General features: G+C 50.9%; 1 protein-coding gene across 1 annotated transcript; it reads right to left on the reverse strand.

The window, feature by feature from the left end:
- Nucleotides 1-1,974: 1,974 nt before the first annotated feature.
- Nucleotides 1,975-8,186, reverse strand: CTRU02_203539 (histidine kinase hhk2p; the record flags this gene model as incomplete). The annotated part of the gene is made up of 2 exons (XM_036724165.1): nt 1,975-2,193; nt 2,247-8,186. The coding sequence occupies 2 exons, from the start codon at nt 8,184-8,186 to the stop codon at nt 1,975-1,977; spliced, it is 6,159 nt and encodes a 2,052-aa protein (XP_036584279.1).
- Between the last annotated feature and the right edge of the window lie 8,083 nt (nt 8,187-16,269).

Genomic DNA, 16,269 nt, shown 5'->3' on the forward strand with positions numbered 1-16,269 from the left:
GGTTATGGCCTGGATGGCCAAAGGCGCTAAGATCTGATGGGTTTGGGGAAAGTATTAGTACTTATATTCGCCTATGACGCCCAACTCACACTGATACAATAAATAATTGACGAAGTATGGCTTGAGAAACCCTTTGGCTTTGAATCATACCTGAGTCCGGGCTTGCTAAATCCATGGCTATGCGTCTTTCCGAGATCAGTGGCGTATCTTTGTCGGTGGTCGACTTCATGCAATACTACATTCAGTGAGAGTCTAACGGGACGTCAACTGCTGGCTAACTTTGTTCACCTCTCTCTTGTCCTCTGGGACTACTCCTTGGTATATCTTTTGTGGTCTTGGATAGTCCAGTAGTCGACGGTAGATACTTGAGCGTGCGATACCCTCATAGGCGATCGAGAAGAGTGTAAGTGAAAGCAAAGCTAAGATACGCAGGTAAGATCCGGAATTAGTAAAGAAAATCAGTCTTCCACAATTTGATCAAGAAGGTTGGCCTTGGACGTGGGATCTTCCTGTAGAGTGAATTGAGAGCTTCGCCGAAAGTTGATAGTGGAGGCAACTATGGATTCCTGCTAGGCCATGATAAGTTGGATTCTGTGTACAATCAGTTGGTGGTGAAGAAATAGTTTGACAAGGCCACGCCAGGGAAAGAGAGACTGCTGTGCCGTAGCTATTATGAAAAGGAAACATGGAAGGTTTGATAAAGGACGCCTAGATACGTTTAAAGGGGGCATTTTGAGCCTCGAATGCCCTAGAAAATGGCTACAAGTTCGCCAAAGATGAAAACATCTGGAAATTAACCACGACAAAGATGTGTCGAGGAAGTTGGAATGACGTTTAGCAAAGAAAGAAACTCCCTTGGAGTGCCTTCTCGAGGCGACGAGAAAGCGACAGGGTTTCGGATGCCTACCTACTACATGGGCATTTTCAACTCACCTCATCAAGTACCATTTAAAAATTTTCCAAACAGAGTATGTTAAACTAAATAGGCCAAGTAACATGCGAGGAGGCCCTTCGCTGTTGTAGCTCAGGTAGTCCCGGTTGTCCCGCCGTTCTCGTCTTTCAGAATTTCTAGAAACAGGGTCACTTAATGAAAATCTACCATCAAATCAACAATGAAAATTGCCTCCAACGAAGTCCGTGGAGTAAGACAAATCACAGCAGCTAAGAAACGGGGAGGGAGCTCAGGAGTCGGATCCATCAGCACGTCTCAAGACCAGTCGGCCGCTTGCCCTACACTGATGGTTTTCACATGTACATCAATGCATGATCAAGTGTACACAACAAGTTGATTTAAAAGTGTTTTGAGTGACCTGGAACGAGCTTTCCATTCATGATATCTCATTTCGTTACCCTGAAACTCCAACTCATCTTGTCACAAAGAGAGAACTGCCGTGTTCTTTGATTGTCTTTCCAACCCCAAAAACATGAAAAACATTCCGAGCCCAATTCAGCCCTGGCGAAAGCAAAAATTTATACTAGCAAGTTCCCTACTAGTTTATGATGGGCCCAATACGGCCTCCAAGTTTCAACCTCTGCACTCCGCGCGGACTTGTAACCTTGTTTAAAAACCATGTACATTCATCATCCTCTAAGCTAACCGTCAGGCAGCTCTGCTCTTCCTCCTGTATCATGGTCCATGAGAAGAGAAACTAATGTATAATCCTGAGTAGTCCCCTACCGCCGAAACATAAACCCTCCTTCTAAGGGCGCGTCTCTATGATGGTATCCGCCTCGAAGCAGTAGTACATAGTGGGCAAAAGAAACACCACAAATTAGTCATGTTAAACCCAATTCAATCGTATCCCGTGAACGCCAAACCCGTCCCTATGACGTATGCCTTGCCAACATGAGCCGTTTTTTGTTGTGTAGCATATCATATGCATACCCATGCTTTTGCACAGTAGGTGCCAGATCGAAGTCTCTTAAGAGACTCTTCTTTTGTTGTTTATTCTGGTTTGCTTTTGTTTATGTATCTCAGAAGAACTTGGACATAGCCCTGCTGAGGTCGATGAAATCAACGGGTTTCGTAACGTAGTCACTGAATCCGGCTGAGATACACTTGTCCTGAACATCAGACATGACGTTGGCGGAAAGTGCAATGATTGGCATCTTTTTGAACCCGTTTTCCTTCTCCCATTGTCGAATTTCACGGCAGGCTTGATAACCGTCCTTGCGCGGCATATGCAAGTCGCACTGGTCATCTAATTAGCCTCAAAATCAGGCAATGATTGGACTTAAAGACTTACCAGTATCAGGGAGTAGTAGCTGTGAGAGCGGGAGAAGACCATATCAGTGCACTCAGCGCCGTCTGTCGCCACCTCAACCTCCACGCCAACCTTCTTCAAGTACTTTTTCAGAACCTTTTGGTTGACCGGATTGTCTTCAACCAAAAGTACCTTATACCCTTTATTGCCCATGCGCTTTTCGATTTCTTGGTAGCTGGCCTTTTGAGTTTCCACCATCCTCTGGGCTGTAGAGCGATTCCGATCTATGCTCAGGTCGCGAACCTTCTCGGGATCGAAGATGACGGCAAACCTCGACGGCTTGACCGGCTTGTAGATGAACGTGACCAGGTTGTCAGAAACTAGTTGCTCGTATTTTGTGTCGGTGGCCAATTTCAATACAGCCTGCCGCTGAACCGAATCGGTGAGAATAAGAATTGTAGTATTGCTGATCGTCGCTGATTTGGTTATACGTTCCATTAAGCCGATAATTTCCTCGGGCGAAGGAAGATTCAGTACGATATGGGTGAAGTTGACAGAATCGTCTCCTCCTAGCAATCTTTGTGCTTTATCAACTGAATCAAGAGCTGTAATTTGATGAGGCACGTCCTTTGGTAATGTCATCTCGATATGTTGCGCAGTGGCCTCGCGACTGTGAGTTTGCGGGCAAATAATTAGAATCGAGTACATCGGAGGCCTGAAATCCTCAACTTGTCCAGGTTTGGACGCCTCCGGTGTGGGAGTCGTGTCGGGAGATGACTCGCTGGAAGGTAGCTCCAGCTTCATCTGTGACAAGTCCTGACCGCTAGCTCTGGCGGCTTCGCTAAAGTGGACAAGACCAACATTTACCGAGGAGACCGAGGTACGCTCAGTGACATGGGAAACACTGGAGTGTACCGAAGGATCTGAACTGCCGCTAGAAGCCAGAGCAGGCGAAACAAACTCAGGATCAGTGCTGGGGCTCGTTGTTGATACAGCCTTTGTTAATTGTTGAGTTTTTCCACCGGGCCGAAGCACCGCAACCTCCTCAGGAGATGGAAGGTTGGGCTGAAGGGCCTTTGGGCTGATAGGGAGATCGGGATGGTCGGACTGGGTTGGTAGAGCAAACTTTGCAGTGAAAGTGAAGGTTGAGCCTTTGCCAGGAACTGCGGTACCCTCCATCTTGCCTCCATGAAGCTCTACCAACTGCCTTGAAATCACTAAGCCAAGGCCGCTTCCTCCATGTTGCCTAGTGCTGCTTCCGTCAATCTGACTGAATGGCTTGAAGATCAGGTCAGCCTCTTCCTTTGTGAAACCGCGGCCAGTGTCAATGACGGCAAACTCGAGCATGATCTCGTGTTGATCAGTTGCAGATTTATCAGCAGTGAAAATCCTACAACGGCTGAATACCTCACCCTCGGCGGTAAACTTGATCGCGTTGCCGATGACATTAAGGAGGACTTGACGGATTCGAACTCTGTCGCCCTTGACCCAGGCAGGTACATCCTCTTCCACAATATAGTTCAACTCAAGTCTCTTGGCGATCGCCATAGTGGACACCAGCTCATTGACGTCTTCGATCAGAGAGCGCGTGTGGAACCATTCATACTTTAATTTCATCATGCCCGCATCAACCTTAGACAAGTCGAGGATGTCGTTGATGATCATGAGAAGACTGTTGGCGCTTGTTTGGATAGTGTTCGTGTAGTCACGCTGCTCTTCGTTCAACGTAGTGTCTTGCAGGAAACTGACCATGCCAGAAATGCCGATGAGTGGTGTTCGAATCTCATGAGACATGTTACTCAGGAACCTGCTCTTCGACTCCATGGCTTCTTTCAACTTCGCTTCCAATAGCTTGTGGTCATTGATATCCGTTGCAGAGCCGAAGTATGAACTGGCTCCGTTACCGAAGTCGATGTTGTCAATCTCAACGCACCGGATCAAGTGCCACCTATATTCACCGTTCTTAGACCTTAAGCGGACTTCCGTCGTGTAGGAAAGTCGACCGTTGCTATCGGTAGTAACTTTGATGATGCCCTTCCTTGCCAACTCCGTAAGGTCCGCCGTGGGCATCTCGTAGACTGAGCTGCTGCTTGAACTGTTATTTCGTGATAGAGCTTGATGTATGCCCCTTAGGTTGGTTTCTAGAAGACTCTGAGCCTTTGACTGAGCCGTGTTGGTCGCGGCAGCCTCGAACAATGAAGAATCCATGTGTGCCTTTCGATCAAATCTGGCAGGTAGAGGAGTTGGCGGTCTGTCTGTAGGTATGTGACATTTTGCCAGATCATCGGGATGTACAAAGTCCATAAATCCAAGGCCGAGTGAATCCTCGAAGCTCTGACCAGTATAGGACAACCATTGTTCGTTGGCAAAAGTGATGCCTTCATCTTCGGTAGCGGTGAATATAATTTGAGGGATAAGGTTGGCCAGTAGTCTGTGCTTCGCCTCGGATGCCTCAATTTCCTCTTGTCGGGCAGCTTTGAGCTCTGCTATATGCTGATCATGGATGTCCATGTACGAACCGAGGAATTGCATCATGACCCCTCGTTTATCACGAGATGCGACAGCGCGGGCGTAAAACCATCGATAGGCTCCATCGAATCGCTTTATACGAACTGTTCTCGAGAACTGCTCGCCTGTCCGCAGAGAGTGGCTCCATGCCTTAAGATACTCGTCCCTGTCATCGGGGTGGATACTGCCCCATGGGTCAGCGGCAAGGTCGGCCACTGTCTGCCCACGGTACGTCAAGTAGCGACTGTTGACCCAGACTATCTCCCCAGTCTGAGGCAGAGAGACGAAGACATGTGCAGGAAGTGAGTCGAGAATGAGTCCCTTTAAGCGGTCGGAAGGGGGTGGCATGTCGACTGGGCCGACGGCAATGGAGCCAGCTCTAGATGATGCTGTATAGGGCACCGGCTTGCTGACGACACTTGAACTCGGCGGCAGCGACTGAAAGCTCGTGGCGAAGTCAGCGCCGTATGAGTGCAGGAGTGTATGGTGGTTATAATCTGAGCCCTTGTGCTCGACGGGTTTCATTCGAGGTTCGAGCACTGCGATCTCATCGAGATAGTTCTTGAGCTCGTTGGAGAGTACTCGCTTGACACCACCTGGCGTCGAGACTCGGCTGTCTGCGGCCCTCTCTACAAGTTCATCACTTTCCTCTGGCCCAGGAGTTGGAGAAGGCTCCGGTGCTGGGGTTCTATATCCAACAGAAAGACGGGCTTGTCTCTTCTCAGCAGGGGAGTTTTCCTTTGAACTGCGTCTTATCTTCTGAGAACTTGGCACAGAAGCCTCTGCTTTTGATGAAGCCGTCTTTTGCTTGGTACTGAAGTAACTGTCACCTCCAGTCTGGGCTGGGCTGGACACTGGGCCTCTCTTGTCCAAAATCTGCTGTAAAGAGCTCTGATCCCAACTGGGTGTGCCGATTGGGGAACCAGTGGCACTCTTGGAAACGCCAGAATAATCACTCGGGCTTGTGATGCTGCCTGCCAGCGAACGTTGAGCAGCTACATCATCAGACGGAATGTAGCTTAGGTTGCCGATACTAGCAGGGTCGGCCAGGGGGCGTCCATCAGCTGCAATGGCGCCAAACCCAGCAGTTTGAGGTCTACGGCGATTAAGTCCAGCAAGCTCTGTCTCCAGGTTCGTGTAGTGACGGCAGAGAGAGAAAGAGGTTGCCAGGTGCGGGGCGAGATATTCCAATGAATGGCGAAGATTTGAGGGGTAAGGAATGATGGGGCTTAGTATCGAGAGGATAGCGATGGGCGCCGGCTTATCCTTCCGCTGCCACGATGAACCAGATCCATCATTTTCAGCTGAAGGCTCTTGAGCTTCACTCTTGTTGCGATTGTGAGTCTTCTGCTCCAATATTGTAGTGTCAAGTTTAAAAGGGTGAACGGGCTTTGACAGGAGCAAATGAGTCAATGGGATATGGAGGACGGTCCACGAGTTGTCGACACCGATGGCCTCCGGTGGTCGCATTCCAGCATAGTCAGCAGGGGCGGACCCAGGGTTAAAGGAGTCTTCGTCAACCATGGCATCCGTGAAAAAGGGATTCTCTGTGGGGTCGGCTCGGACAGCCGGGGACGGGGCAGGGGACTGAGACCATGGCGAAGGCGGAGCTTGCTCGAACTCTTCGTACTTGGGTGTCGGTGGTCGTGGCTCGTCATCGTCAAGTCGCGAGATCATACTGGAAGGCTTAGGCCTGTCTAAGCTCCGAGGAGGATTCGATCCTCCAAGGATAGTCGACAGTTTGGAGCTAGACTCAACCCTTGATTTTTTCAACTTCTTCTTCGCCGTTTCTGTCGAGCTCGGTTTGCTTGCCGTTTTAGACTTGCTAGCCGGCTCTTCTGGTAAGTTTTGTAGGTATGGGTAACTTCTTGTCAACGCAATTACTTTGCCACGTTCAAGAACACGCATCACACCACTGTGGTCGATAAGAGGATCGGCTTCGTAATCCAACGCCTGTAGTACAGGGAGTACCCGACCTTCAATGTCGGGGTTTGCAACGAGAGGAACTTCCCAGCTCGGTACATTTTGCTCTTCAGCATCATGCTCAGCCAATGCTGACTTGTTTAACGGCGGGCACGGTGGCTCATGGCCTTCCTCTTCCGAAGCCTGACCAGGTGGGAAGTAGCTCTTACTCCTGCCAAGCTGAGTCGGGCGGCGCGACGGCAAGAGCCTTTCGCTGGCTACTTTTCGTTCTCTGTTGTCCTCATACGTGGTGAAGGAATGCCGGGTTTGGAGGCTAGGACGTGGAAGCAATCTAGGCCGGTGGGTGTCCTCAGGTAGTGAGGTTTCCTCAGCACCAACATCACCTGCACTGCTTGGGATGAGGCTGCTACCCCGAGCCATGTAACCAAGACTTAGGTCATCCTCCTGGTGTTCGTTGTAAGTTGCCTTCTGACCCCACGGCACATTCTCAATGTCAGTTGAATCAGCCGGCACTGCAAGTGTCACTCTTTCGGCCTTATACACGTCTCTCATGATTTGAACCACTGTGTTCCACCACGCATCCAGTCCCGGCTCGGCGCTGAGCATTAGTGATAAGTCATACAAGTTAGGGCTGGGAAAATCGCCATCCAATTGACCGGTGGCCCCAGCAGGAAGAAAAGTAAGCGCTGAAGCGGGAGTTGACGAGCCGGAGAGTACCTTGTCTTGGGCGGCCCCGAAGCCCTCGAACGACATGGTTTGCGACATGAAGGCGGCGGCGGTGGGTGACATGTTCCCGAACGGTTGGCTCAGTGACGTGGGTCCATATCTGGGCGTAGCCATCCGTGGAAAAGGGTAGGATGGAGTGCCCGCCATAAAACCGGGCGTTATTCCACCGCGAATGGTGTTGCCCGACTCGGTGGACGTCGTTGTCAGGCCGGATGATGTCGTTGCCATTGGGGGGACCGAAGCGTGGGTCGTCTGAGGTGAGTTGCCGCTCTCCTCTAGTATTGGAGACACGCGGACCTTCTCGGGAGGCGTTGCCATGAGGCCTCTGGTCGCCATCTCGCGACGCTCCAAGTCGCGTGCCAATCGCTCTCGGTACCTATTTAGCTGTATCTGGGATTCGGAAAGGGGAGGCGGCGTGTTGTTGGTCCCCGCACTCTCGTCATTTTTGCTTTTTTCTTCCTGGTCGCCTGTCCCTCCTGTAACGTCATCGTTGACGTGAGACGCGCTCTCAATGCGCCTTTGGTTAGTATCTGAACTAACAACACCAGAAATCGCAACGGTTGCGGCAGAACGATTGAGTTGCGCTGCGGAGCGGTCAGTCAGAGACTGTTGAGACTGCTCCTTGGACGCATTCGACATTGCGACGCGCGCATTTCCTCCAGACGTAGGGGAGTCGAGGGTCAGTCCATGACGAGGACTTGGCAAAGCTAACGTGGGTTCTTTGGTAGGCGACCTTTTCGATTCGGGGGTCGATCGTCGTGGAAGGCTAAGCCGACGCGCAGAGGACGTGTCTTTCTTGTCTGCTGGAAGGCTCGTGCTTGGCATTCCTCACGAAGAAGGTCGCCCCATATACAGAGAGTCGCAAGGCTTTTTTAGGTGGAGGAGGTGGTGATTTTCGCTTCGCAGGTAAACCAAGGCTGGTTTCGAACGTCTTCGTCGAGTGTCGAGGAGAGTAGGATCGAACAGGGAGGACCACGAGGGGTTCGGGGGCGGGGAGGGGCGTTGAAAGCGGAAGGTGAGCGTTTTGGGACAATCGGTCGGCGAGGTTGCGGTGAGGAGAAAGGAAGATTCAGGTCAAGCCGTCGAGGGGAAATACCGTGGACGGGGAGTACGGTGTGGTGTTGAACAGTGGTGGTTTGGGCTGGTTGGATTTGGTTTTGGTACCTCGTGGTGGCAAGGCAAGGTAGGCGGGCGAGGTATGGATAGGATGTGCGTTTGGACTGAATTGGAATGGGCTAAACAGTGAGTATGGGACTAGGACCAGGACTGGGGGTTCATCTCAGTCTACGTCGGGCCTGACGGTGACGGTGAACGGGGGGGCGGAAGAACGGGGCAGAAAAGCAGAAAAAAAACGAAGCGAAGCGAGGCGAAGCGAGAGAAACTGCTGCAGCAGGTCGAAGTGCAGGCGCGGGTAACAAACCAAGAGGCAGAGAGGCAGGCAAACAAGTAGAGACAGACGGAGGAACAAGAAAGGAAAGGGTGGGCAGCCCCGTTCAGTCAAAGTGTTCCTGCTTGATGACGTAGTTGGGAGATGGAGCTGAAGACATGGAACCCCCCAGTGGGAAGGCGGGCGATGTACCTCACTGCATTTCAAGGACTGGAAGGAACACACAATTGTACTTACAATACAGTGTCGCGAGCCCTACCTCAACACATCAATGTAGAAGTTGGCTCTCTGTATGCCTTCAATTTTGTTTTCCGGTCGTTTCTATTGTTGCTCGTCTTCTCCTTGTTGATCAAATCAAGCTCTTTTCTCCTAAGAGGCTGGCTCGTGGGACATGAAAAAAAAAAAAAAACACTTCATTACGGGCATCCAAGCCAAGCCCAGAAAAAACAAATACCGCCAACGGGTGCTTCCTTGGAAGATGACTGGCCTGGTGGCCCTGGCACAACGCCTACCAAATAAGTGCCTCATTTGCGTGCAGGTACCGGTACAGCGCATGCGCATGTGCCTCCTTACCGCTGGAATAGTGTATGGGCGCTGAGATGGATGCGGTACTTCACGGATACTGGGGAAAGAAATTGTGCGTCTCGGCTCAAGCATTCAGTCAGGTTTAAAGGTGCGGAAGGCCCCCTTTCTCTCTCACAATAGGAGGTATCTTACCGATAGTCGCTCCCTCTTCCCCCTCAATTTTGCTGCTGCTGTATTAGTTTCCGTATCTGCATTCTTGGCAGCGGCTTTCCACTCTGAACAGTGAGTAGAGCAGCAAATGCGCGGTATTCAGGCCCAGATGGGATAAGGTCTGATAATTCCCCCTCCCAGCGAGTGTCCCAGGGCGGGCCCTATAGGAGGGCTCTAGAAACCGTCCGCGATACGGATGTCTTCCTTACCTGGCTTTCCCATCTTGTGTAGCGGAGGTTTACGCCGGGCCTTGTACATATACCTCCAGTAGCGCCTCACGTGTACTCACCCTGGTCTTATGTGGAGCGCATTACATCAATACCGCCGCTGGTCCCAAAGCTCCATGTACGGTACCCACCAACGGGCACTCCCAGTCGCTGATACTCCGTTCTAGTTGAACCTGTCTCCCTGCCCGCTACTAGGAATCGCCTCCATTTTCTCAATTACCTACTTTCGTCCCGCCCACGGTCACACGGCTCCTTGCCCTTTTCCGTTTTCTTCCAGGCCATATTCTGGTCCGTGTTCTCAATAACGGCAGGTAACAACAAGGTGTGAAGAGTTTGAGCCTTGAAGACCATGCGGAGATGCCACACACAGGTGCAGGTTTCCCGGATCCGACACTACGGCATTCCCATCTTCACGTTGATCTTACCTCAAATCCCATGGCACATATATTGCCTGACGGCAACTGGGAAATAAAAAAATAAAAAAACTTGGTGCCATCTTTTTACAACCTCCATCGGACGCTGTCCGCCGTTTCAATTCCCACATCAAGATCCCCCCGTACTAGTAAAGGTGCCCACCTGGTCACACCCCCAATGGCTAGGAATCCCATACCTAGACAACTTTTTGCCTTCGCCCTGCACTTATGAGCCGCCAGAAATCAACCACTAGTTGGCCTTGGTTGGCTCGTTCGAACTCTCCCCGGACCATGATGTCTCTGTCCAACCTCCAAGGCAGGGGCAAGTTCATGACTCTCCCAACCTCATCAAAACGACATTCGTCGCCGTGCCGTATGTTTATGAAAAGCCCTAGACAGAAAACGGAACACCAAACACCTCAAGCTAGCAGCAATCAGACGGACTCGTTCATGTACCCGGCCCGACTTCAGCCACGACACAGCTGCGAGTGGACACACCACGTTACGGTTCCAGTCACCACCTTACAGAGTACTTCTAGCTTCCAGGTTCCGTATCTCGCGCGACTACGTTGTACAATGTCCGGATCGGCCCTCCTGTCCATGGCATGCCCCCGTATTTGGAGACACTCAAAGCAGGAAAGAGAGCCTCCATTACATTGGTTTTTGATGAACTCTATCCCAGTTGCCCACTAAAATCCCAAAACGCGCTGTAACGTTAAAAGGTAGATACACGTGTACTACCGGCTGGCCTGCTCCAGCAGATCAACGGACAAGACCAACTGTGATGCCGAACAGGCATCGTTACAATCAAGGTGCGCCCACAATGTGTGTGCCTTGTTACCCGCACATCTTGAACCCAGGCAGCTGGGAGGGTGTGTTGGACGTTCAATGCTTGTGCATGGCGTTGTGAATCTCTAAGCAAGAGGCTCGAGTGAGTCGCATCGACGTCACAACTCCGTCCCCTTATTCGTCCCTATTGCCGCCTCCGAACGCGACGGCAATTGAGGAGGCGTACAATACGTACTATCAGACACGTCTGCTCTATTGCCCATGAATACACGCGCAAACTTTGGACGAACGTGGTCGTTTCGGGACTCACGTGTTCCATCTCACATCGGCACGCGGCTAGTCGGAGGGTTTCCCCCTCCCTATATGCTGTCGTTCCGCTTTTTGCAGGTCAGCTCGCGACGGGCTGCCTTGCGAATACGCTGGATAGCAAGGCTTTCCAGGCGAAATCAAGATGACGGTGGTCAAGTGACAAGGCTCCCACCCCCGCCAACGGTGGACTCGGTGATTTTTCGGACGACACAACTCGGTCACGCTCTAACGCCTCAGTGACAACTAACTATTGAACACATCCTAATTTGTGGGGGACGCCGTTGGAAAAACCCCACCGCGCCAGGGCATGACATTGGGATATGCCCTGGGAAGTTGCTGAGTTGGGACTCGGAGAGAGCATCGTGAGAATGGCGGCGGCACTTTGCAGCCTTTTCCGGCCAGTTACTACTAGGCTACTTCGCGTTCGCCCTTGTCCCCCTTTTGTTATATTTTTATTTTCGTCACATTTGCACACCCGCCGTCGTCAAAATGTTGCACATTGTTTCAAGCTCGCACGTCGTAGCCGAGACAGTCAAGTATCTACCTTCACGGAAGCAATGCGACACGACAAGACGAGGAGCGGCCGACCAGATAGGGTACGTCACCCAACCGCTTTGACTGAGCATACGAGCTCGACAAGCCAGGTCAGGACGTGTCAGAACCACGCTTGCAACGGGGCCACAACCCCTAGGCGACTTACTAAGATGCAACTGTCTCGAATGAGAACCTGCCTTTTTCCTCTAGCTTCGCAGCCGGGCTGGGAATTGGGGGTAGCGTCTGTACTACGTACTCGTTCATTGTCCATTAACAAGGAGGCCCTATGGCCTTTCGCAAGTGGCTGGGACGCAGGAGGCCAAGCTTCGGTACCTGCTCGTCGGATGTACCTATCGCAGGAAATGTCAATGGCGCCGTATCTGAAATTGGCTTGTGGCTGGGCGGTGTTGAAGCCTTTTTCGCATCCCATCCTGAATACCATGCCAGTCTCTATGTGTGCACTTCCATCTTTCCCTTACTTGCCCTTGCCCCCCCGCCACCTCCACGTTTATTCTTTTGCCCGCCTAACAGACGAGAAATACGCGACAAATCTACGGGAGGACTTGACGTGTAACCGTGGCGAAGGGGGGCGAGGCTTTGCGACACAGAGCTGCAGTTCAAGGCAGGCACCTCCGATTCAAGACACTTGCTCACATGCGAATGCAGAATGTCGTCAGTCTGTGCTGCGTTCTCAAACACTCTTTTGCAGAAGCAATGGTACGATTCAGCCCTTCCAGCGACGGGTCGACTCGTTCCTCTAGGCGTTTTGCGGCCAACAAAAGATACATATTTCAAGCTAACGGACGCTGCTCCGAAGGAAGAAAAAAAAAGCCCCCAGCAGAGCTTTGGCTTTCGATTGCCCGATGCTTGCCTGGGCAGGTATGAACTTACTACTGGTACAGAGTAAGACCCCTGCACCAGAACACAACGTGTGCTCTCACAGTCACATCCCAATCACACTCAGATTGAATTTTTATTTTCTTTATCCCTTCCCTTTTTTTCGCCAACGCATGACCTTGTAGACCCCTGAAGCATGTTCCTGCCACGCTATGTAAGTATCAAATGACGTCAAAACACATCATTGCTAGGCGGCTTTGTTCCAATGGGCATTTTGGCCCAATCAAATGAGAAACAGAGCCTTGCCCCTCTTTTTCTCTCAACTCAAGAAACGACATGTGCTTTTGTGTCTCGCTTTTGGCCTGCATCGTCCCTCTTTTCCCTAATGTCGTACTTTTTTGCTTCCTCTGAGTCGTCCTGTTCGGTCGTTCCCCGCGGCCGGCTCTGCTGATGGGCAATCACAACTGTTTGGGTTCGGTTTCCGGACACACTGTTTACTACGAAAAAGAAAGGCCCAACACCCCCCGCCTGGCATAGTCCCATGAGGATCTTCGGTCGTTTTCCTTGTTTCCGCCTGGCGCTTGCAGCACCCCTTGTTAGGCTCTTCTCTGCTACAGCCTGACAGCACTCTCGAAGCCTTCCTCTTCCGTCTTTCGCTATCCATGCCCATCATGCGCCTTGTCGCCGCTATTGGCTCTAATATGCACGTCCTCTCAAACGCTCAAACCAATCACCGAGATAGCGTGTCAATATGCATCCCCTTCTCCTGGCCATATTAGTCGGCTTGCAGCAATTTGATATCACCCACAGCGATTCGGCACACGTCGTATTTCAACGTTGGAAGCCGCGGCAGGCACGCACGGGCCGCAATTGGCATGACAGCCATCAAACTAGTATACCTCCTCAACCAGTACCCAAGCTGCCAGCTAAGGTGAGATGATTAATGGTCTGTCATTATGTTGCCGGCTCTATGTGACTGGCTGAAGTAAAATCCAAAGCATATATAGAAAACACAGGATTGGGGGTGGGAACCTCGACAATTTGGATTTTGACATTGGATGAACTAGATGGAAAGCGGTTAAGGCAAACCCTTCGCCAACATATCAAAAGAGAAAAAACAAAGGCGATTTGGTTAAGCGCAAAGGAAAGGTTGCACGCGTACACCATGTAACAAACCCTCTCCAACATCCGGATTCAGCGACTTCTTTGTGTTACAACAAACAGCAACACCAGAGTATACGGTTGATCGCCGTCACAGGTCTCGCAGCCTTACCTTGATCATCGCTGGAAAATGCCTGCTCCTCACAGCTTGCCAAGCCCTGCAGGTCGACTTGTCAAAGGCTTCCCGTCTTTTAGGTAGCATCATGGAATCTCGGGTAAGCTTGTCTTTGTGAAGTCATGTCTCTCTCCAGCTGTGGCTCATATATTGTGGCTTTACGCGTACACAGCCCCATCGCCGATCGCGAGATTCGACGGACATCACATCGCATCGGAATCCACTCCCTGCAATGAAACAACGCACGATATCCTCAGAACAGATCGGAATTTCCGGCCTTGATACGCGGTTCCGCCCCCCCACTGGCAAGACATAACCCGTCAAGAAGATGTCCGCACAAGTTACAGTTGAAAAGGGCAGGGGGCTTTTCCGGGCTGACATACACTTCACCGCTTTGGGCTCGGCGGCCGAGAGGGGGGAACTCCCTACGGGTGATATTTCGGCCAATCAGGCCTGTCGTCGGTGAAATACCCCCGACCATGGCCTCAAGCGTGTCCTAAGGTACCAGTTGAGCTTGTGTTAACCCTTCTATTCCGGACTGGCTTAGTGCCCTTTAGGCTAAATCTAGCGGTCGACGGCAGGGAAGGAAGTTTCCAGTCCTTCGGTAAAGGGAAGAAACATTTGCATTTTCACTAGAGGTTACAGTGACAACATGATTGATGTTCTTTCGATATCCCATCTGCTAGTTGACAGCTCTTGTGATCAGCGGGGGGGCTGTCATAACATGAGGGTTGTCCTCTTGACCCCGAGCAGAACGCCCGTGTGCCATCAGTATTCAAATTTGATGCCGTTTCATGGGCTCGATAACTTCTGCATTATCGGCCTGATCGAAATTGCATTTATTTCACATTGCGATCCCTCTATGGAAGACTATGTCTCCTGGGCTAGATAATTTAGATGAGGAGGAGGGGGAGGCTCGACGCCTCTGACGTATCTGACGCCACTGTTCACCTGGCCTCGCAATTAGTGAAGCCCGTATGCCGTCACTTGCGACTGCCTCCACATATGGGCGTTTGATTTTCGAGGTAGGCCCAAACCTAGCGTCGAGCTGATAGAACGCAACACGCACCTTGACTTGGCACAAGGCGTCACAGCGTCTTTCGGAGAATTCCCAAAGAGGGCAATGGCTGAGAAAGGGGTGCTGCAGCTTGTTTACTTATGTCTAGCTCGGTGCGGCAATCCCGTTAGTCGACGGCACTAGGTCCGAGAGAAACACTTGCACCGGCTTGATCATCGAGGCACGCTGTCTTTTCGAATCTACACTTTGCTCGCTCCCTACCTGTGCATGCCGTTAAGGCTATGGTTAGCATGTCGGGATTCAAACCGGAGTCGGCAACTGCAGGATTTTGACGTAGCTTGATAACAGGCCAAAACAGACACATCAGATATACTGTACTTTTACATGGCCAGAGGTGTGCTTGACTTCTCTAACTTGGGCATAATGCATCACAAAGCCAGATAGTAAAAATATGCAGTTACATTGACAGCATTGACAGTGAAATAGAGAATAGCAACACCGGATTTGGGTCAATCACGACCTGCATATGCTCATGGCTTGCTTTGTTGTTCTCTCGCACTTGACATCCGGCACTATCGACCTATACCACTCAGAATCCCAGCGACCGGAGCATAACATAGCTTTAAGTTACATGGAGCAGACATCGTCGGTTCATGATGGCTTCAGCAACATGAAGTGGTAGGCCATTCGAACGAACCAAGTAAGACGTATGGCTGTAGGGCACAATTTAGATCTTTGAGCTTGATTTACGTTGCTACGGGCATCAGGCAGATACCCTGGGCTGTAAATTCGGCTCGTAACCTTTCACTCTGCGATAGGCAGCTCATCTCAGGCAAGGCGAACGAATATTTGGTTCCGATGGACCTGTCTTGATTACTGAACAGTCCTGCTCTGAATCACTTCCTTCTTTCTGACCGTTTAACGCTATCCCATTAGGACAATTGCATTGGAGCTGCAGTGAATAACGTGCTAAAAACGAAATTGAAGAGCTCCAGTTACAGTGTATATCAATGGGTGTTGAATATTGGTCCTGCTTGAGATTAAGTAAAACCTATATCGCGTGCAATTAACAAATAATGCTTCACAACCCCATTATATCATCCGTGCATGTTTCGCCTTGCCCGAGCCTTGCTGTAATTGGAGTATAGAGGGTTGTTATTCCGACACAGCAGTCAAGTCTTTCCGTTATTATACCTCGAAGCTCGATGACCTAGCTGGTCTCTCAAGAGCAGGTTCTACCTTTGTATCAAGTTTACCTTGCTACCACCAGCACTGCTCGTTTTCGCTTGGGAAATACTGTGCGGGATAGCGCATTGCGTAATATCCCTGTTGTGTTTGCTGCAACTTGTCACATTCCATGAAAACTGCCACATTGGACCTGTG

The sequence above is a fragment of the Colletotrichum truncatum genome (assembly GCF_014235925.2).
Source record: "Colletotrichum truncatum strain CMES1059 chromosome Unknown Contig_0002, whole genome shotgun sequence".
In the NCBI taxonomy this organism is placed as follows: Eukaryota; Fungi; Ascomycota; class Sordariomycetes; order Glomerellales; family Glomerellaceae; genus Colletotrichum; species Colletotrichum truncatum.